This window comes from Drosophila willistoni, chromosome 3R (genome assembly GCF_018902025.1).
Source record: "Drosophila willistoni isolate 14030-0811.24 chromosome 3R, UCI_dwil_1.1, whole genome shotgun sequence".
Taxonomy (NCBI): domain Eukaryota; kingdom Metazoa; phylum Arthropoda; class Insecta; order Diptera; family Drosophilidae; genus Drosophila; species Drosophila willistoni.
Genome location: NC_061086.1, coordinates 28,272,440 through 28,295,479, shown reverse-complemented (window position 1 = coordinate 28,295,479; position 23,040 = coordinate 28,272,440). Strand labels below are relative to the sequence as shown.

The following is a 23,040-nucleotide window of genomic DNA, read 5'->3' as shown; positions in this document are numbered from 1 at the left end:
AAAATAAATCCCCTAAAAATATCCCCTCACATACACACACTCACACAAACAAAAAAAAAAAATATGTGTTTCAAAAAGAAATAAGAAAACTCGTAGTGCTGGAAAAAAATGTACAAAAAATTGTCATACCATGGGCTAAAAATAAAATATATAGAGATTTTTTAATATATTTTATGCACGTGGTTGCAGCGTTAGTTTTTTTTTGCAGGGCAGGTGATGGTAAAAATTCGTCAAAATCACATAAAACATTTTCATATATTTCATCTCACACATGCGAAAAGAAAAGCCTCTGGCATAACCAACACACACAAAAAGAAAAATATGAAGAGGAAAAGTGTAATCGTGGCTGGTCATGCCAACGGTGTGTGGAGGAATGGTTTTTTTTTTGTCGGATTGGCCTGGGCTTTTCGTCCAGCTCAGCTAGAGGCACAATCGAGCTCCACTCGTCGTCATCGTGGCACACTTCAGCGCATAAATTGCTAATATTGTTGAGTGCGTAGATCCGCTCAGCCGTTCCGTCTACTTGCTGCCCTCCATTCCCCATGATCCCTATGTATCAAGTTCTCCTCTTGCACTGCATTAGATACCATGCGAAGCGGGTAGTGGGCAAGTCTAGCATAGTGTGTAACAGCAACAACAACAACAACAACGGAAAACTCATAAGTACAACTTTGAAGCAACCGAGCGTAAAATGTACTTGCAAAAAAAAAAAGGCGAGTATTTGCCGCTTTTCCTTTTTCAATTTTCTTTTGTTACAGATTTGCTCTTCAACTGTTTGAGCTTACGCCTTGCATTTTCAACAAAATACATAAATATCTACATACAAACATATGTACATATGCTGAACAAACAGCCAACAAAAAGAAAAAAAAAACAAAAACATATCTCTAAGCAAAAAAGAGAAAAACCCTGAACCCTTTTTTCGCTACAATGATGTGTGGGCATGCGTTTGCATAATTAAGTCAGAGGAGTCAGTTAAGCCTTTGAAAGGATTGAGATTTAGCGCTGGACATCTCTCTATTTGGCGCACATTCTGTATGATAAAGGGCAAAAAGAATGTCAAACCAACAAAAAAACTAAAGTAGAAATAAACCAAACAAAAAATACTTGCCACATGAAACCATTTAACTTTAACCAACAGCTTCACCATACCAACAAACTCCTCCTTTTGATCAAATATGTTGGGATTCGGAACTTAAAAACAAATAAGAAAATCATTATAATACATTAAATCATTAACATAAAAAGAAAGGATAAAGGAAAGGATTATTATAATGACCATACCAACTTTTTGGTTAACCAACTAAAATAGTCGACATTTTTCTAAGAAATCTAATGGAAGATCTTGCAATACAATTTTTGTTAAAATTTGTTATTTTTGTTTGTTAATGTTTTTTTGTGTATTTCTTCAAGAAATAATCATATCTAATCTAATAATTATAGCTTCAATTCACTGTTACATCTTTTTAAATTTATATCCCATACTAAAATTTAATCATACAGACACTAACTAAACGATTAATTACTATATTTAATTTCCACGACAAAGTTGACCAACAGGATTCTAATATTCTTCCCTCGAAAATGAATTCTACTTGGCATACATGGTACGAAGTAGAGCAAAAAACTTGTATGATATTTGTAGAAGCTGAAAATGAATGGAAAGCAATCATTAATCGAACAAAATGAAATATTTGCCATTAAAACCCACATCAGTCATGGTGCCCATGGTTATCCTCATGAATATGGTGGCTCTTAGATATGCTGGTTTTTGTGCCCGAGCTATGATGAAGGCTAAAGCCCGACGGTAACGCACATCTGCATAGTTCCAATTCTGTTTGTAGGCTGCCCATGAAATGCCAGAACTCTGTGGGACACAAAATGGTATAAAATTACAGCAGAATTTGATAGAAATTTACTCACAGAATCCGCAATTAGCTGGCCATAGTAGCAAATCAACAAAATTTGACACAACGATGAAACCAAAAATAAGACTAGCTTAACCATTAGGTCAGGTGGAACTCCCACAGTCATTTGGAAACCCACAAAGCAGATGACAAACGAAGAGATCATGAAATTGAGCAGCAATGGCACACCAAAGATATCATTTAGACCCGAAGCCAGGCTGAAGAGACGCTCGTGATATTGCACAGAGTCACTCAGGAAACGGGAGTCCGTCTCCCAATTTCCAGCAAGCTCATGACCTTCAATGCTCCTTGCCAAATAGTCAAAGTGCATGACAACCTGAGTGGCCACAGCAACGAGCAAAAGATCTGTTGATATCTGACCCGCCGCCGAGGTGTAACCAGCAAAGTTTTGACAGAAGAGCATAACATAATAGGTCCAGTTGCCCTCCCAATTCCACGGTGTATACATCAAATAGGGCAAAGTCTGTCCAACAACTCTGCTTTGGAGCCACAGTTCATAGATGAGAAACTGCATGATGCTAAACAAATTGTAGGTCCAGATTAGCACGGAGTACAGTGTCGAAAAGGTCAGACTGATGCGAGAGCAGGAGCGTAGATATCTCTCTAATTTATACTCTCTCTGTTTAACCTCTCCACGAGGATACAGTTCATGCAGCTCGTCCATAATTTTGCTGAGATCTGGTTTTTTCAACCACACAATAATCATTTTGCTCATGCCAACCGCCACGAATCCAATGTAAGACATAACCATTATGGCCTCAACGGGTCTATTCGAGGCAAAGGCAATACCCACATAGACAACCTCGCCAAAGACTATGACACTCAGATTGATCACATTCGCCCAATAAACGATGCTCTTGCGTAGGGCATCACCGGAACTTTGTGTCCTTCTTGCATACGGTTCAATGCCCACGGCCTTATAGAAGAAATTTGCGTACTTAAGAAAGTTATCCATGTGCGTTTGTGGCATGTTGAAAGTACTAATATTTATGTGTCTTGCCTGTCAACAGCTTTTATAGGCCTTGAATAGAATTTATTATGCATTCAAATTACATACTTCAATGTTGACTTTTTCATATCGATTTTGGTTACAATCACGCACACATTTAATTGTTGTTTTCATGTAATTTGTATTTAAAATGGACAATGCCTAGGCAAACTCAATCAACATGCCCCGCCCCCATTCTTGGCACAATAGATCACTCCCAAGCCAAGATTGGGTCTGTGTGTCCCACCCACCAAAGTTGAAAGCATAATAATAGCTGCCAACCCAAAAAGGAAGCAAAAACCACAAAAAAAAAAAAGAAGCAATTGAAATGTTTAAATAAGTGCAAGGGAAACGAAATGAAATGAAAACGAATCAGTATCAGAATCAAAATAAGAATCGAAATCAACGTACTTGAAGTAAATTAAATCTTCAACTTTTGCCACAATACACTTGACGTATCCACTGAACCAAATACATGAATTACTCACACAAAACATGTTGGCCCAATTATATGGTATGGTACGTATACAAAGGTAGATGAGATGTCGATCGAACAGTCTGTGTGTGCGTGGAAAGAGACTAGAGGGACAGTAGTAAAAGGACGAACCCGCGAAAGTATGCAATGATTCAGCTAGGTAACCAAACTGCAAACAAAGCGAATACTTGTGATTTCTTTTTTGGTTTTGGTTTTTGCGGATAGCGGATACAACGAAAAGGAAAACGATTTGGGCCATATTGAAAGACAAAGGCCATTGCGATTGGTGCGTTACAACAAAAGCATAGAGCCAAAAACCACAGACGTTGTGTACATTTTTCTGATTCGCCCATTTATCACTAGGTGAAATTGCTTGAATGAATGCAAGGCAAGCCATGCCAAGGTAAATGTTGATGGAAGTCCATATACATACGTATTTCCACATGTACCTGTATTTTTTCTCTTTCTTTTTTATAGTGAATCCTTGCAAGTGAAAATACAATTAAACCATTGGGGGGGTAGCCCATGGGGATAGCACACAACAACATAAAACTTTTCAACTCTCGAATGTTCAAGTGCCGTCCACATACAGACAGGATGCACTTACCTACTTACATATACATATACATACATATATAACCGGCAAGTTTATTGTGTACCAAAGGTTGTGGGTCTAACTTTAGTCGAAAACTTTTATAAGCAAGCAGAGTAACTAATTTCGTAGTCACCAAGTTAGTGTGGGATTTTTGGGAATTGATTTGAAGGCCCAAAAGAACACATTTGCCTAACAAAAGCATAAAAGAAATGAGAGTCAAAATGGGAAGTTATAAAAAGCAACAATCACCTCCAAATGGTAAACATTAGAATTAGGAATTTCGAATGGGGAATTTGGAATATACATACATTGCCCCAAGCTCATTAATGCATAAAGAAAACACATTTATTTATTGTCTTCCCTTTAAAGCAAGAACAAGTTACAAGCAAGTAAGAAGTTTAAAGTTTTAGTAATTCAAATTCAGCTTTATTCTATTGTTTTAGACAGTTTAGTTTAATCTGATTTCAGAAATTAGAAAATCTCTAACGATTAGAATTATAATTGCATTTGTGTAAAGGGCAATGCATATTTTATTTCTACTGAAAACAAATTAAGAGCTAAACTGGAATATAATCCATCTACAGAGAGATAAGCTAAAAGGAAACTTTAATCAAGCTGAGTCAATAAACATTGGGAAAGCAAAATAAGATAATGACAACAGTGTCTTAATCCATTATAAAATTTAATTTTACATTTTGTAACAACATCCGCATGACAAGATAGAGATATCACAGATATCGGCATGCCAGTTTCAGTTGTTGTCCCGAGTCCCGGAAACTAGACGCTGTAATGCAGTTGCAAGTGCAACTTCTGCTGTCCATGGTGGAACATTTCTGAGTGGGTGGGTAGGTGGTTGTCTCTCTCTATCTCTATCTCTGTGTGTGTGTGTGCAATTGTTTTTGGATGTGTGACACTTGACACATTTGCTGCGGAAGTGTGGATGTGGCAGCCGCCCTGTATAGTGCACATGGACAGGGAAAGAAAGGGTCGCCCAAACCACAGAGTTTCGATTTGATGTGAAGTCTATGCGGTTCTTAGACTAAAGTTTGTAGCTTTTTTTAGTTGGGAGCAAAACTCATTTGACTTTTTGCCCTTTGCGGTTATTTGATTCTGACTAATCCAGACCAATTTCTAGTGATCAATGGACAACCTTTTGGATGTCTGTGAATGGGTTTGGGTAGGGCAATACTTTGTTGGAATGGAAAGTACGGCAATTAATAAAATAAACGTATTATACAAAATTAATTGTATATTATGCAAAGCTTGTTAATGGCAGGATATGCATCAATTGTACACACACACACACAGTCAGACGTACCCAAATCATTGAGGTCGAGCTACCAATAAAATATTACAGCGACGACAATGCCAACGATGCTGGTCGTACATCTGCTCCTGCTCTACTCTGATATCCTTACCGTTATTCCTGTTGTTGCTATTGTAAAGGCCATGCGCACCAATGAGCAAATGAACAATTTATTACCGCTTAATTGAACACATTTGAAATGAGCAACCACACACACACACTTCGATTGTGGGGAATGTGCAGGACAGTAGGCAGTAGCGTATTAAGTATAAATGAACCGTCTTAGAACTGAGGCATCTCTATTAATATCAACGACAATGCAATGTAGACAGCAGCAACAGACAGCAGCATCAGTTTAGTCCCAAAACAAACAACCCAATGAACTTTGGCCTAACCCTCTGTGAAAAGGCCACCTAAACCAGAGAGAGAGAGAGAGAGAGAGTGGGGGGACAGGAAGTCAGAGTCCTTTCTTGTATATTTTGCTGCATATTAAACGCACGCCTCGTTGACTAAATTGATTTGAAAATGCTTCCGGGCACCTACATAGACCGGATCGAGCTTTACTCTAGCCTCTCGCAATTACAAGCAATTATGTTTGGAACTCGACCTGGTCAAGTTTTTAGGGCTAATTGCCAAATTGAGCAAATGTCCTCCTTGGGGCGCCCCCTGTGGGGATGGAAAGTTTTGCGTCACACACAAGTTAACATCTCTCATTGTCCCATGCCCTCTGCCCATTACGTTCAAGTACGTATTTAGCGCCAAGTGACATGTCAAAAGCAAAGATTTATTCAAACAACCTGCATCACCTCAAATAAATTAAGTAAGTGCCTTGCCGCAGAGCTAAAGTATGTTTTCATATACCTACATATTAACACCCACCCCCGCCTCTTACCTATGCCGAGGGGTTTTCCATGCCAACCGCCAGCTTAAGCCCCAAAAGCGGGAATCACATAAAGGAACCGCAATTTTCTTAAGCAGCTAACACAATAGCAGCAGCAAAAACATAGCAGAGGCAGGGTTTGAAGTTAACACAAAATCCATCCTCCCCCTTCCAACTTTCACACTGCGAGAAAGAGGAGATTGTCGGCGAGTTCAAGGATACTTTTCAAATTAGTCTTTTTGAGGATTTTCTGCCTGTGCAGGCTATGCCACTGAATGGGAATAAATGAACTACTTAAGCGATACGGCTTTGCTGAAGTAAGCCCAAGCTACAGGTATATGGCAATGCCAGAAAGCAAACAATAACGACGAAATATTTGTATATATCCTTTGCGACCACATCGCAAGTGCTTTAGGTTTCAGGCCCAAATGAAAATACCGACATCGGTCTGAGAGATGAGGAGTCTCGGGGCTGCTTTATGAACTACAACCAAAATCCAATTGATTGCACTGGCAGTAGAGTCTTCTCTGTGTCTCGCTCTGTCTCTTGCTCTGGGGGTACTCGAAATGCAAACATTTTGCCAAGCCAAGTGCCTCCAACGCACATTCCCTTTTTGCTTTCATTGAGTTGATTGCGCCGCGAATTGTGGCCTCTGATTAGTCGGAAACGGCATTTTGCAAATGAAAATTTTGGAGAGCACATGACACGAACAGCGTTGTGGTTGAGGGGCCACCAGTGAAAAGCAATCCCAAATCATGTAAGCATTTTTTCAAATCAAATTTTTCATCAAGTTGAAATTAAATTTCACGAGCAGATAGTTTGAAGATGAAGCAATATAGATTCTTTAATGCTAAATCAACTTAAATGCATGAATATACTTTGTTTACAACGAAATATGTAGCTTTGGGATTATATTGAAAAATTAAAATCTAATATATAAATCGAGTTTTAATTTCACTTATTTTTCGTCATCTTATCTTAATTAATTCAGCATTTCAAACAACACGCGCATAATCATGTAGAAAGCTGACTGCTACGACACGCTGTAGTACAAAATGTAAGTTAACAGCACTGTTAACGAATATATACTAGAAAATACTAGTTTCGTGAGTTCGGTCACACTCATTTATTTTGTAAACAAACAAAATCCAATTTAGCAACAATTTTGGCTTAGTTTATGCGTAACTATTTTAATAAATAAATTTGTCAATTAAGTTGGTGCATAGTATTCTATTCAAATGTCGAAGAACAGTTTACTCAACTCAACATTTGTCTTTAAAACCTTTGCATTTCGATATCAATCGTTTCTACAGGCTTACAGTTGGCCGAATATCAAAACCATATGATCGAAATCACAAAATAGTGCCATGGCATAAACTAAACCTACCGACCACTTGTTGTTGTCGGAATTGGACTCTTGATGCTATCATTAAATTTAATCATTAAAACAAGTGCAAAAGCTCTGGTGTTGGACATTATACTGATGCTGGAGAAATATCGAATTAAATCTTAGCATTGTATCAAACGCAGCGAGTCATGCAATTTGGTGCTGTCAAAACGTCTGAAACAAAACGAAAACGTCGCAAAAAATTAAATTGCTAATAATAAATATACAAGTTTCAATTAATTTCAACATCAAATAATAACCGAAGACAACGTGAAGAATCTCTGCGATAAGCCAATAAAATCTAGTCAAGTGGATTGTGAATTATTACGGGTAAGTGAAGTGTCCAAGAAGTGGAAATCTTATCAGCAGACCAACCCACACTGAACGTTAACCTTTAGTTTGTGCTAGGGAGCTGAATTCAATAAGAATGCTAATTGCATTCATTTTCTATCTATTAATATATTAGAATAAGAGCCGAAACAGGTGTTTTGCCATAGTTTGTTGCATTAAGAAAGTTTAGAAGAAACAAAAAATTACGCAAATTTCATTGTAGCAATTAATATCTAAACAGGAATGGATAATAAAGATAAACTGGTGACGGCGGTTGTTTAAAATTAGGTTTCTTCCTTATCAAAACATTTCCATATAATCGAAAGCGAAACTGAATACACCCTGTAAATGTGATATGCTCTTTGTACTGATTATCATAAATCAATTGCAACTGGGTTTTAATCGACCATTTGTCTTATCAATAGACAATAATTAATTTCCAGTTGCAATACAAGTACACCATCCAGTTGTTAGTCCATGTTCTATTTTGCAAAGACCATCGTTTAGTTCTAGCCAGGCCATCGGTGCTTGCAGTTTTGTGTGGCCTGACAATATTTTGTTTTGGAATTTCAAAAGCAAAGTGCAAGCTCCGATAAGGTAAACAGCAGAACAATAACAAATAATAATAACTTGTGATAAGATTAAAGGTTAAGCACTTCAACATATTCTGCACTGCGATGAAAATGTTTACGACGACCTTGTGACAAATCCATTAAACAGATTATTTGCTCTTCCATTACAGATCACAAGGTTTAATCATCATGACGGGTCAGAGCAAGCTAGTGACTGTCACTTGCCAGCAGTTCCAGCACCCTTGGACAGATAAATGCGTGAATGCCACCGCTGGCATATTATTATCATCCACTCCATATTGCCTTCGTGTCTACACTGTGGTCTACGCCTTGTCGCTGCTAATGCGTCATCGCATCCCCACTCTGGAGGATCTAAGGCGTGCTATTCTGGGCATTGTGCAATCTTCTGCCTTTCTGGTTACAAATGCGTACACTTTTATTCTGTACAACTGTCTGCTGAGGAATATGTTAGGACGTTATCATTGCTCTACTGTGGCCTTTGTGCCTTGCTTTTTGGCCTCCTTCACAGCCATATTGGTAGAGCGTCCTGCTCGCCGACCATTGTTGACCCTGTATGTGGCAAATGTGGCTACTGAAACCCTATGGAATATGGCCGAATCACGTGGCTTGGTGCGTTCAATGCCACATGGGCAGACACTCATTTTTGGACTGAGCATGTCGGTGCTGCTTTATCTGCACCGACTGGGTGCACCCGACGATTCCATATTCAAAATATTACGCATATTTGTGGGCAAAGAGGAGGCCGGTCCGGTGCAAAATATCGCATCCACAATACCAGGTGAACAGCCGGCTCCTTCGCGTCATCGGCCAACTGTCAGCTTCTCCACAGTGTCAGACTTTGTGCGTGTCTACAGTAATCTCATACGGGCCAAACATTCGAGTTGCCGGCATAAGCAAAGTTGTATTGGTAATGCCATTCTTGGCGGCTTGCGCCCATTCGTTGGCGGAGTGGCTTTGCAGGTAGCCTTGAAGATGCTGATCAATTTGAAAAAAATAGCCAATGGCAAAATTTCATGGCGCAAACAGCTCTTCAATCGCAGCACTTTGCAATTGGGCATCTTTATGGGTAGTTTCTCTGCTTTGTACAAGTCCGTGTCGTGTCTCTTGCGTCATAGCTATAATCGAGATGATGCTCGATTTGCCATACCAGCTGGCCTGGTCGCCTCCCTGGCCTTTACTCAGTATCCAGATAATAGTGTGGCTCTTTACGTTATGTGGAAGGCTTTGCAGGTAAGTAATTTAAATCCCGTCAGAGACATTCGCTAACGAATCACTTGATTTTCTAGATTTTATATGGCATTGGCCAGGATAAAGGTATCTTACCACGAATACCGAACGCTATGCTTTTCCTATACTCATTCTTTACCGCCGTGCTCTTCCATGCTGGCATCTTGGAGCCCAACACTTTACGTCCAAGTTATTACAGTTTTCTGCAAGCCATTTCCGGCGAAAGGTAAGTCTTAATCCTTATCTGTCTGTTTGATATCGATTGCATTCTGTTATCTTTCTCAGACTCAGCAAGTTCAACTTGAGCCCCTTTGATGTCTTCGGTCTAAATAGCCAACAGCAAGCATTGGACACCCTTAGAAAACTAAATATTGTGGACAAGTCGACACTGCCGGCTTTCTCATTTGCTTCCTGATCTGCAACTACATGCAGACGATACAAACAATGTACAGCATATCTCTTTACTTAATTAGAGTGTGTATATATACTTTTTGAAGTCTCTCTTTATCTTGCTCTTTGTCATACACTGCATTTATGTATGTATATTCTTAAATGTGTCTGTATGACTGCGTGTGTGTGTGTGTGTGTGTGCTGAGCGTTTAACGACTCAACACTAATCATCGGCTTAGTACTCTGAAATTGGGTGCATTGTGAATTATTTGACTGTTTACTTACGTATAATTTTTTTTATTAAATAAAACCGGAGCAATGGTATTTCAGACAATTTAGTGATCTCTTAAATTCCTCTCTTTAAAAGGAATTTCTCTTAGTTTGATAAGAAATCCGTGCACATGGCACTTATTCAGCTCGCGCGTGTGATAAGTGAGCCAGACGCACTTCACCCAAAACACTTGGAGTCGATTTTTCTCAAAGAGAACCAACTGTGTTCAATGTGCCGCATATCTTATCAATTGAACCCCCAAAAAATTCACTCGATGATCTCGGTGGTGACTTTGCCCCAGTCAGTTAGTTGTATGGTAACCAAAGCATTGGATGGCTGACCTAGCGGATCAACGCAAACTAGAGCTAGTGTTGAACGAGGAATATACCACACGAAACCCCTTAAGATTAAGAGTCTAGTAACCAACTCTCAATATTCCAATCCATTTGTTTGTACTTTGATCGCCAAAATTTTTTGGGGTCTACGATAAGAATAATCATCCAGCGACACCCAATTCGATAATCGTAGTCAAAGCATAACCAAATCTCATAATGTCAGTGCAAAGTAAACTTATTGACATTGCCAACACATGCAGTTGCCGTGACTATATACATCCATGGACTGCAAGCTGCGCCTGTGGATCGGCTGGAATGCTTCTAGCCGGACTTAAAGGTAGTTTTCGCACTTACTCCACTGTATATCTGGTAAGTACATGTTGTCTTTCACTTTCTAAATCACCAGTTTACATTTTTTCTTTTATGCTTTAGCTTGCTCTCCTCTTGCGAATGCGCATACCCCGCATAAAGGATCTGAAGAATACACTGACTGGCATTCTACAGTCGACAGTGTTTCTCGCCATGAACGGATCAGTCTTTGGGCTGCTTGTCTGCTGGATACGCCTGGCACTGGGACGTTACTACCTCTCCACGGTGGCCTTTTGGCCCACATTCATTTCCAGTATGCTGGCACTTAACATTGAGCGGCCAGAGCGGAGAACTGCTTTGGCTCTCTATGTGGCTAATGTGGGCTTGGAGACATTGTGGAAAATGCTGGAGGTACGCGGCCTAGTACGTTCCATACCCAATGGCCAGGTCCTGATTATGGGTGTTAGTGTTACAGCTCTTTTGTATTTGTATCGTGCTGGTTTGCACAAAACTGTAGCCAAAGACGCCACATTCAAGGCCATCCAATTGCTTGTGGGCAAAGAGGAGGAGGGGCCACTAAAGACGCCTGCTGTAACTACTACACAGAGCTCCAGGTCCAGGCCATTCAACTTTCAATCCATATCAGCATATGTTCAACTTTATGATCGTCTAAGAACATCGAAGCATCCCAGCTGCCCACATCGAGAGGGTTGTGCACCTTATGCTCTATTCGGAGGAGCAAAACTCTTCCTCGGAGGTGTGGGAGTGCAAGTCGGACTCAGATTACTGCTTAGTATAGGAAAAATCATTAAAATGAAGATGGAATGGCGTAAACAAATATTCAATAAGAATTCACTGCAATTGGGCTTAGCTCTAGGCACATTTTCTTTGATCTATAAGGTAAGTACCACTGATAATATACATAAATTTACTTTAAAGTTTAATAATTCCATGCTCCACAGGCTGTTTCTTGCTCTCTACGTCATGGCTGCGGCTATGATAGCGCCACCTTTGCCATTCCCGCTGGACTATTGGGCTCAGTAGGTCTATTGCGCTTCCCTAACACTACAATCGCTTTGTATGCTATGTGGAAGGCATTGCAACTTTTCTACACTTGGGGCATTGAGGAGGGCGTGTTGCCCGAGGTCCCACATTTTGTGTTCATTATGTATAGTTTCTTTACCGCCATACTCTTCCATGGAAACATTATGGAAGCACAAACTGTGCGTCCCAGCTATTACAAGTTTCTCATGCACATATCTGGAAATAGAATAAGTCGCTTCGATACCCAAGCCTTTGAAGGATATGGCCTAAACAGCTACCATCAGGTCTGTGAGGTGGTTAAGAAACTGAACATAGACATGACATCACCTTATCCATCGTTCGCTTTGGCTGTGTAGTTAAATCGGAATTATCGGTCAAATTGTTGTTGTATGGATGGGAATAGCTTAAGTATTATGGGAGGTGACAGTTTTATACGTTAATTTTTAAAGCAAATAAAATGTAACAAAACTTTAAATTAAATGTTATTACTCGAATCCCAAAGTGCCCATAAAAGGCCTTTTATGCGAATGGATAAGAGGAATGGATAGACATGGAGGGAGCATCAATCACATAGTCAACGAGCATGGCCCTCAAACCCAAACTTGACAACTCTAGGCACAGTGGAACTTTAAGCATCATCTTTAAAAATTATAAATTTTGAGGTCAATATACCTTATTCAAATTTAAGTGGTGGTTCTACGTATAGAAATAGGAGAGTTTAGGATTAACAATTTAAACTTTATATTGTCAAACTATTTTTTAAAATTTGTTTAAGTTGTCTAATTGGCTTTTAACATTCATTTTATTCCACTGTCTGACATGGTTTGCGAGCCCGCGCCACTCAATTATTTACATTTATATGTCATATAAATTTATTGTGCTCCATAACTCAGCCAAGGCCCCCAGACAGACTCGCCAAAAGTGCACCAAGGCTAAAAATTTACTAAAGACGAAAAAAAAAAATAAACAGGAACAATACGAAACCAAAATAAATAAAAATACGCGAGCTGTCCTTTGGCTCATGATCATCTTTGTTAAAGCTCTGGCTCTGGGAGTCTAGTTTAACAAATGAATTATAGGCTGGAAGAGAATATAATGTGCCACTTAGTTGATGGGGAGGAGAAACTTTTTCTACCCTATAACAATAGAATAAAGAACGGGTATAACAAGCAGAATGTTACATTTTCTTGAGTAGCATTTGACATTTAGAGATGTAATATAAAATATTTAAGGTATTATTATGAATTTGAAGCGATATTTTTTAGCCATAAGTTGGACATGTTATGGGACCTTTATAGGGTATCATTAGGCCTTTGTGGGTTAAAAACTTTTTTTATTTTTTGGTGTTTTTTGTTTTATTTATTTTATGCATATTATAATAATAGGAGGCAACGTTCTGGTCTGAAACTGACGGACTTGGCCTCTTGTTTTGGGCGATTTTGCATTTGAAATTGAGTTGAAAATAAATGAAAATGCAAATTAGCATCCGGCCAGCTGTTGGACATTTTGCTATAGCATACTTTTCTGGGGCCTGCAATTGCAATTGCCTCCTTAGCATTTATGAAATTTATATGCATGTCAGTTGACTTCACTCGGACAAGTCGGGCAAGTCAACAGCATGGAAAATATAAATGAAGCCAGTGACAAATCTCATTAATCACAAGGCGAGGATTTTATATCCCAGTCAAAGGGAGCTGAGGCTGAAACTGAAACTGAATCTGTAGCCAGGAGTTGCTTTAAAAAGCTTTGGCGTTTGTGCGTGTATGTGTGGGTGGGTGTAAGTGTGAGTGTCAGTGTGGTGGTTGCAGCAGCTGTTGGCGCCTTCGACTGTAGTTCTTGGATTATCAGCTTAGCAGCTGCTGCAATTGTTGTTGCTTTGCTTCTTATTCGCGTTCGTTGGTAAGGAAAAGAATGCATATAAATTGAATATTATAAATTTTCTTACTTGCCACTTACTTTAGTGCAGCATTTTAGTTGACTGTTAGCCAAGTTGTAACTTCATTTAAGTCAATCGCAAATTGTAAACAAGAAAATTATGCAAATACTTATCAGTAGAAAAGACAAACAGAAAAAAAAAAATGAAAAAAATTCTTTTGACATGGTAAACAATTATAAAAGACTGATGTTCGAAGCGCAAAAACAAGATAAAGTATATTAACGAAAATGGGTCAAACCAGACATTCATTTTAAATAACATTACAAATCATTTTTAGTCAAATAAACGGAACTTTTATTAAAGTTGTTAAACTTTATTTTTATATAAATTCTATTAAAACGAACTATGATAACTTAATTAATTGTTTTTCTAGAATCTAATAAAGGAAAACTTAGACGTTCTGGTTAAAGAACTTTTTGAAATCTACTTAATTACTACTTTTATGATTTTGCAGTTACTTTTGTATCATCACATCTATAAGAGGCCATAGTAATGGATCGACATAAAATTTCTAGCCCTTTTTGTTTTGAGTAATAAAATTTAAAAAAAAAATGAGAAATAGAAATATTATATTTTATATAACAAAAAGCTTACATTTTAACATCAGTCTTAGAACAATTAATTCATACAATTTTCAATTTAATTTAGTTTTTCCTTAGTGTAGTTTCTTGTGTTGGCACTTTTCCTGTTGCCATAAATTTCATTTGATATTTTTTACGAACACAAACCAAATGACAAGGTATGTCAACGAAAGATAAGCGCCAAGTAACACGAAATGCTGCCAACTGGACTTCTATGTCCAAAAGGAAAAGTGGGGGTGGGCAGAGGGTAAATGAACATTTTAGTTTGTGTCTTCAGTTTTTGTTTCTCATTTTCCTCCTTGCAGTTGGTTTGCTTTTTTCATCTTCTTCTGCTTTTCTTAGTATTTTTTAATTAAAAAATTTCATTGGAATAAATTCTGTAAATTCTGTGTATACAATTAAATAAAGCTTAGAAGGAGAATAAGTACTTTTCGACATACTCTTGTTTGGGAATCAGGAGAACAGCATCCAGACACTGATGGCACCCAAAGTGCATTCTCCCTGCATGGTCTCCTCAGTCTCATCCAGTTGGCGTTGGCGTACCAGTGACAGAGGTACTGTAGTCTTTAGGTAATCCAGCAGCATATTTACTAGGCTCAATTGTAACCAAACTAGAGATAGACACAGGCACGTGCCGGTGTTGAATAGATCAAGCAGAGTAGACATCATATCAGTGAATGAACCCCGGGGGAAACCAAAGACTCGCTACTACTATCGAGGCTATTAATTGGTGGCTGACGGTCTTGCTGATATGGCTCTATATAATTTTGTTGCCTTGAGAGTAATCAACTTGATATGGCGAGCCCCAAGCAGCATTTGTTGCGCAACATTTGTGCGTTTACGCTCAAACATGTTTGATGTGTGTAATTTCACTCAATGGGCTTGGTACGAAATGAGTCTTTGCCTCACTGTTGCACATCTGCAGTCCCAACAAAAATGTTGAGAGCCAAACCAAACTCGGCTACTAACTGGGTTAGTGGTACAAGTTCAGTTGTCGTGAGCACGTTCTCTGGGAGGCGACAAACGAGAGTGTGTGTTTCAATACCATGGAATTGAAACAGTCGGCAGAGGCAAGGACTTACCAGGAATAGCAGGCACATTGTCGAATGTCTTCTTTGGGCTCTGCACCGGCAAAGGAAACGGCTTCATCGCTGCGCTGCACTTTTTTATTCGCATAGGAGAATGGCAAAAGGAGGAAAAGAAAAAAAGAAAAAAAGAACCTCATCTTATCCTCATGTACCCGGTGTGTCTTTGTGCGCCTCAATAAACGCCATCTTAGTCCTTCGCCTCTCTTCGCCCATATCCTTAATTGAAACTACAGCGTTTACCCACTTGTAAGCCATGCTATCTATGTACCATCTACTATGTGGCATCTGGGTGTCCTTTGTCTTTACCTTTGCCTTTACTCTCGTGCTTTTGTTTGTTTTCCTTCAGCAGGGTACATATCGGTTCCTCTTCCCTCACTGGCTCACTCAGTTATTTCTTCCTGCTCAAATGCATCATCATTATCGTCATCATCTCCATCATCGCCGGCATTGGATTCGGGCTTCAGAGTTGGCTGGCTGGATGGCTGGCTGCCTGGCTGCCGTTGACAGTTGCCCAGTTATTGGCAATGGCGGACTGTTAAACGACTCTCAACTCGGTGCCGCCTTTGTTCTGTTCTCGCGGGTGCGGTGCATCTTGTCATGTTTGCTCATCCTTCTAGCTGCTCCTCTGTCTGGGGTGTGTGCCAAAAGCGTTTTCTTTGTTATGCCAGCCGGTCTTTCCGACAATTGCGCTGCTGATTGCCCTCATTTCAGACTTGAAATAATATTAAAAACTTTTATTCCATGTTCACTAACTGCAGCATCTCCAGCCTTTGCTTTTCTGCTTTGTCTTTGCGCCTAAATGTATGCTGTGTCGGTCTGTAACCGCACCGCACATCCTTCTTATGCCGTTCTTCCCCCTTTTCGTCGGTGTCGACAAGCTGCAAGCTGCACTGCAGCAACATGAATCCACCAGCTTCGCGTGGATTCCCTCCCGCACCCGTATCCATATCTAAGAAGTCGCTTTGATTCGGATTCGGATTCTTCTCGTTTCTGTCATTTGGCTCGTGTCTCCTTTTATTTACCACATAAATCAATGTGAACCGGCAAAGACATTTCTATCTATCTACTTAGTTTCAGTGCCTAGCAGCAACTTCCTTTTTACCCATCGCTTATCACTTGCTCCTGCCAGTTGTTATTGTATGTACGTACTACTTGTACTTCACGACTTTGTCCTCCTGGTACTTGTTGTTTTCCTATTTCTTTTTTCGCAGTTAGTGTTGTTGGTGTTTTTTTTTTTTTTTTTGTCCTTTTAGTTCGTTTTCCTACGATTGCCCATTTTCTTTACATTTCATAGAATTCTCATTGTCTGCTTTCCTTCTTTCTACTTTTCGATTTTAGTTCGTTTTTAGCCTGCTTTTCGGCGTGATAGCACACGTATCCGCTTTTGGCGATATTTCAGCAATTGCAGTTGTTATATTTTCCTGGGTATTTTCCAATCTTTCTCTTGTATGTGTGTCTCTATGAATGTGTGTGTGTGCACAGGGGGTGTATGTCCGGTATTCCTTTTGGTTTTTCTTCTTTTTTTTTTTGGGAGGTAATTGATGATTTACAACTTATTTACGCTTCGATTGTGCAATAATTGAAAATTGCTCTAAATTCATTTGAACATTCCTTGGACACGTTTTCTTGGCGTTTGTCGAAAATGGCGGCTTACTTCTCGATAAACAGACTAAGTAGAAATGGGAATAGGTCAACAACGATATCGATCTTAGACTTAAAGTAAATTTAAGAATTTCAACGAGGATTGTCAATCCACTTTAACTTTCTCTTCTCTTTTCATTCGTTTATTAGCCTGATTGAGAAACTATTATATATTCGTTATTGTTACAGGACTGAAAATGAATTAGATGGAAGAATTAATCTACTTGCCGCTCAAGTGAGCACACACATACTAAAACACATGGCCACTAATATAAGTATACCGTCGAGCGTCTGTTTCATGCCCGATATGGCCGCATAAATGGCATGGAAAATGAAAACGGCGAGCGGATTAAGCAACTCTCTCCATCTCCCATCACACATCGCCCCATCTTAAAATGCCACCATCTGCTGCTGCTGCTGCTCCAGCTGCAGAGAAAGAGGCGGCAAATACTATGCGGTAAAAGCATTTGGCAGACCAGTGAAACGGGAGGCGGGGCGTTTCAGAGAGAGAGAGAGAGAGTGAGAGCCTTGCCTGGCATGCAGACAAAGAGAAATGTTGATCCAGAACCAGAAGCACACATCTTGGCATTGAGCCACCACCAAATTGAAATAGATGCAACTCCATGCAACATAGCTAGTGACTACCGGATACGGACTTTGCCTTTAATATTCAATTCAACGAGCAAAAAAAAAAAAAAAAATAACCAAGGCAAAAGCAAAAACCAACTCAAGTAAAAATTTAATAGCTTTCCAAAACTTGACTGCAACTCGACAGCTGCTCGGTTGGCAACAGCAGGAGTTGGAGCTGGAGATGGAGCAACTGCTGCTGCTGCTGCTTGACTACTCGACAATTGGGCGAAAATCGTAAATTAATTGCAGAGCTCTTGAGTTGTTTCCAGCAATTATGTCATTAGACGAGCAGTCATAAATTTGCGTCTGCCTCAATGGCCAGACTTGGCATGGGCCATAAACAAAATGTCAGTCAGGTACACTACAACAACAAATGTCCAAGTGACATGAAAATGTTGCCTAATTTTTTGTGCCCTGAGACTAACGCATTGTAGTTGTTGTTGTTGTTGCTGTTGCTGCAGTTGCCAACGCGCCTCATAAATTGGCAACACAAGCAAAGCCAAGTGAGAGAGAGAGACAGGGAAAAAGCAAGCCTCAATCCCAGTACTGGGTATTAGCACCCCAACACGAGTTGGAGAGATTCGCATCGGACCATAAATAAAAATGCTCGTACACAAATTAGAATGCCCCCAAAGGATTGGGTTTCCAGTTTTGGGTTTGTGGCAATTGGATTCCTGGATAAGGTGGCTTGATCTTCGTTCAGGAAACAGACACATCACTGCCTATTAGATTAGTGGACATTCCCGGCCACTTGATTCCGCTGAAAATCGACGTTATCACACTGCAACAGCAGCTGCATCGTTTGCCGTTTGCCGGTTGCCATTTTGCCATTTTGCCATCATTGCTCATTGATACGTGAGTGTGTTCCAGTTGCTGATTATTTTGTACGCTTCACTTGCCTGTATGTCGCATTCCATTTTTAATGCAATAAAAGTCGCGTACACATTGAACACTGAAATTAACCCAGTTTCTGGATGACTAAACAAACTCGATCTGCATGATTTTTAGTTGATGTTGAAAATGAAGGTTTTGGTCTTTGGTCGAGTACACTGGAAACATACCAAACCAAACCAAACCAAACCAATTGCAATCTGCAACAAATTAAACTCAATTGTTTGCCATTCAGCACGTAATTAAATGTACTGTTTCCGCCAGCTCCAGCCTAGCTCGAAGTCCGGCACACGGAAACGGAAGCCGATGATGGCTTAGACGGTTAAGTGTTAACGGCGCCAAGTGCTCCGGTGCTCTACGGTCAGTAAGGAACTAAAGTGCCGCATTGGCTACAGTAAAAAAAAAAAAAATTTCAAAAAACAAAAAAAAACACAGCAAATTAAAATTGTCGCACACTTGGCCAAACATTTGTCCTGCTCTTATCAATTGCACTACGACTGAGTCAGAGACTGGAAATGGAACTTTAACTAACGAACGAACGAACGAGAGACGCCTTTGCCACTTGATGGACTATGTCGATTTGGCCGAGAGCAGCCCCCCTCCCGGCCAATGTGTTTCAGCCTCAGCTCGAACTCAAACTCAATTTCATGGCACTTAAAGCGGAAACGGAAGCGGCAAGTTCTCATTGTCAGGCTAGCTAGAGCTCTGGTTCTGATGCCAACTCCGACTCCTACTTCTGTTCTGTCTTTGCAGTTTTGGATACGGTTTTTTTTTTTGTAATCTATTCTTTCTACGTGTTTTTTTTTTTGCTTACCCCTTGACGCTTTCGTTTAAATACTTTTTCTCGGGCGTGTTAAAGTACATTTGATTTGATTTGATTTGTTGCCGACGTTTGCTGGTTGTTAATGGACACTACGACACTAATCGCTCACTTACCCTATAGCCTACCCATTTGCACCCCTTTCTATCCAGCTATCTATCTATCTATCCATCTATCCCATTGCAACATTCCCAAACCATTTACACCCGCTGGAAGGCACTCATGTAGCTGTCTGTCAACAGACGTTCGAGTGCCATGGAATTTTTAATGCAATTTGTCTGATTTGTTGTTGACGTTGCTGTTGGCTTGTTGGTTGTCGTGATTTGTTGCTGATTTTGTCAGTCATTTAGTCACACATACTTATACACCTTCCTCGGCAAATCTCTCCCCCGTCCACCTCATCATCATCATCATCATCATCACGATGACTAATTGTCATCAAAATTAAGTGGATTTCGCGTTTTAATTGAAAACGTTGTGCAAACCAAATAACATTGATTTGCTCTGTCTGACATTTGCGTTTGTTTTAAAGACCAAATTAGAAGTGAACTGAAAAAAACAACAAAGCCAAAGTCAAGCAGTTGTTTGACCCCTGAATTGGGCTCGAATGCAATGAGCAGGAATCAATGTTGTCTAATTGGCATTCACCTGTTTGAAGGCATGGCCAAAGTAGCTAACTAAGCTAGCTTACCCTTAACCCATATTGCCTGTTTACAAACAATGCCAGATCCAGGGTAGGGTATCGGACTCCCCAGCCCTCTTTTTACATAGCTAATGAAAAACCAATTCAAGACTTTTGTATTAACCTACACTTTGAAAACTAAGCTGGAACTGTGCCTCTGTGATATTAGATTCCAATTATTTTGATATGGTTCACTTTATTCAGTTTAACAGAGGAGTGGAAGCATTTGCCGACACACACAAGAGTTAATGGACATTGTCTCAACGGACAACATTGAGTGCATGTGAGGCAATTACATGGCCAGGCAACCGCATGGACTAGTCTGACTAGGACCCTAACTTGGGCCTGAATCCAATCAAAGGCCAGAGTCTGTGGTCAGAGCCAAAGCTCAGTAATTTTCTCAAGCCAAAGGTATGACATTATATCGTGATGAGCCTCATTCAGCGTCAAATCTGTGAGGCTATTAAGTGAGTTGCCGGTTGCAGGCCATCGTCATCATCATCATCATCATCATCATCATCATCATCATCATCATCATCATCATCTTTGTTCGGTGCAGTCTAGGACAATTGCTTAAATGGTGCGACAAAAAGAGAGAGCCTTCAGTTGTTGCTGTTGTTACCGAAAACTTTTGCCTACTAAACTAAAAACTCGATTGTTCTATTCTAAACTAAAGATAGAGCAGGAAATTGTTGACAGGATGTTGGACGGATGTGATTTAATTTGTGTATATTTAAGAGACACAAACTATGACTTTTCTTTTAACAAACTTTACATTTCAGTGTGTGTGTGTGTGTGTGTGCAGTTTATTTGTCGCCCCAAAGTGCATAGAAACAGGAAATTATGTAATTACACTCAGCCAGGATATACCAGAGAAGGAACAACTAACCAGATGAACATAACAAAACAAAAAACTACGACCAAGTTAATGAAAAACATGAGAGATGGCCTCGATTATGACTTGATATGGGGTCGAACATTTACTTCACCATGTGCACAGGACACCCGACCATTCCCTTTTCCTCTCTCTCTCTCTCTCTCTCTCTCTCTCTCTCTCTCTCTCTCTCTCTCTCTCTCTGTCTATATATATACACTTTTTTTGTGTTTTTGGCTTTCTTGCTGCCCAGCAGGCGGGCTTAAAGACATCAACACCCAATGATGGATGCCATCGGCACATCATAGAGTCAGCAGCCGCTAGCTACCGTCTCTCTCTCTGTCTCTCAGACTCCCTCGCCCTTTCACCCTCTCACTCGTTCCTCTAGATGTAGGCAATTATGGCAATTCAAAGTCACGTAGTGTGGCAGCAGATTTTCCAAATGATTTCATAAGCACACCAGCAGGCGTTACTTTTTTGTTACCTAAATGGGCCAATGGGAGATCAGCAAATGAATTCAGAATTTCTTTAATTTCGAACTTTAAAAACCACTTGTTGAGAGGCAGAGAGAGAGAGAATGTAAAAGAGAGAGACTATTACTTAAAAGTCATTAGAAATCGTATACAAATAAATTAAGTATACGCCCGACAGGCCATTTTTCTTATGTCCCACAGGCTCGCCCAGTAGCAGCAACAACAACGACGACAACAACAACATCGACACCGACGACTATCAACAGTCTTTGGTCAGTGGACCATTAATCACAATAATTTTGGAATGGGGCATACACAGAGAGCCAGATGGAATGGGCGTTTGGCTCCTGTTTATTTTCCCAGTCCAAATAAACGCCAATAATAGACCAAAATGCCCATTTAAATAGCAACAACTACAGGAGCTGTTGTTGGGATGCAGGTGAACAGTGTCTCAGATAGAGCGACATTAAACGTTGTGGACCCAAACTTACCTTATCGCCAACGATATCAGACCAGCATTCAGCCTGTATACGTGTCTGTGTCCTTGGCAGTGTCAATAAATAACATGATGGTAAACAATTTTTACCTCATCGAAGCCCAGATGCCCTTCTTGGTGATTTACACTTAACTCATACCACATAAGCGGGGAAGGGTATACGGCTGAGTTGTATAAACCATTTGAAAGATATACTATTGGGCCTAAAAGCTGTGCAGGAAGGAAGCTGAATCGACAGAGGGAGGCGTGGAGAGGTACTCACAATCGGCCTCAAGTATTTACTCAATGTTTTAAATCAATTTATCAGCATGCGGCCCAAGCAGGGACTGCCGCAGCTCCTCCTCCCACCTCCTCCATCATGTACATATCCGACGTATATGATGCTATAAAAAGCCTGCATCAGCCGGAAATGAAATGTTTGTCGTTGTCGCCGCTTTACAATGCAATTGTATTAAGTGTTACTCAAATTGTGGATTCAAATGGGGGAATGTAAATCTGAATGCGAATGCCAATGGGAATGAGAATAATGATGAAGATGTGAATGTGAGCTGGGGATGCTGTTCGCCTGAACTGCTCATCAAATTTTATATTGATATGAAAAACAAAAGGCAAAAGCAAATGCCACAAAATTTTTACAGCTTAACACGCGATTAAATTCTAATATGAATTTTATCATCATCAAGCCAAAACGTTGGCCAGACCATCAGGCAGGCAGGCAGGTGGCAAGGCAGTTAGTTAAAATCAACTGAAGGATGCGTCGTATTCTCGTCTACTCACCCATCAGCACCTCGGTAAAGTTCTGGATGATTCAACAACTCAATGACAAGTTGTCATTAAATGCGTTTATTGTTATTATAAAGCGACGAGAGT

General features: G+C 39.9%; 4 protein-coding genes across 5 annotated transcripts; 2 read left to right on the top strand and 2 right to left on the bottom strand.

Annotated features, from left to right (window-relative positions):
- Positions 1-1,591: 1,591 nt before the first annotated feature.
- LOC6647843 (odorant receptor 85c) lies at positions 1,592-2,883 on the bottom strand. Its single transcript, XM_002069516.2, has 3 exons — positions 1,924-2,883; positions 1,712-1,867; positions 1,592-1,648 (listed from the first exon to the last, which is right to left on the bottom strand). Exons 1-3 carry the CDS (start codon positions 2,881-2,883, stop codon positions 1,592-1,594), a joined length of 1,173 nt encoding a protein of 390 aa, XP_002069552.2.
- Positions 2,884-7,429: 4,546 nt separating this feature from the next.
- Positions 7,430-10,433, top strand: LOC6647844 (transmembrane protein 135). 2 transcript variants are annotated; one of them, XM_015177370.3, is made up of 4 exons: positions 7,430-7,889; positions 8,632-9,712; positions 9,769-9,935; positions 9,995-10,433. In XM_015177370.3, the coding sequence occupies exons 2-4, from the start codon at positions 8,651-8,653 to the stop codon at positions 10,122-10,124; spliced, it is 1,359 nt and encodes a 452-aa protein (XP_015032856.1). In that variant the 5' UTR covers positions 7,430-7,889; positions 8,632-8,650; the 3' UTR covers positions 10,125-10,433. The 2 variants fall into 2 exon arrangements, with proteins under 2 accessions (XP_015032856.1, XP_002069553.1); XM_002069517.4 differs by lacking the exon at positions 7,430-7,889 and adding an exon at positions 8,419-8,486.
- A 72-nt stretch (positions 10,434-10,505) lies between these two features.
- LOC6647845 (transmembrane protein 135) lies at positions 10,506-12,511 on the top strand. Its single transcript, XM_002069518.3, has 3 exons — positions 10,506-11,074; positions 11,138-11,914; positions 11,977-12,511. The coding sequence occupies exons 1-3, from the start codon at positions 10,922-10,924 to the stop codon at positions 12,412-12,414; spliced, it is 1,368 nt and encodes a 455-aa protein (XP_002069554.1). The 5' UTR covers positions 10,506-10,921; the 3' UTR covers positions 12,415-12,511.
- A 2,433-nt stretch (positions 12,512-14,944) lies between these two features.
- Positions 14,945-15,241, bottom strand: LOC26529438. Its single transcript, XM_047011433.1, has one exon. The coding sequence runs from the start codon at positions 15,239-15,241 to the stop codon at positions 15,029-15,031; it is 213 nt and encodes a 70-aa protein (XP_046867389.1). The 3' UTR covers positions 14,945-15,028.
- Between the last annotated feature and the right edge of the window lie 7,799 nt (positions 15,242-23,040).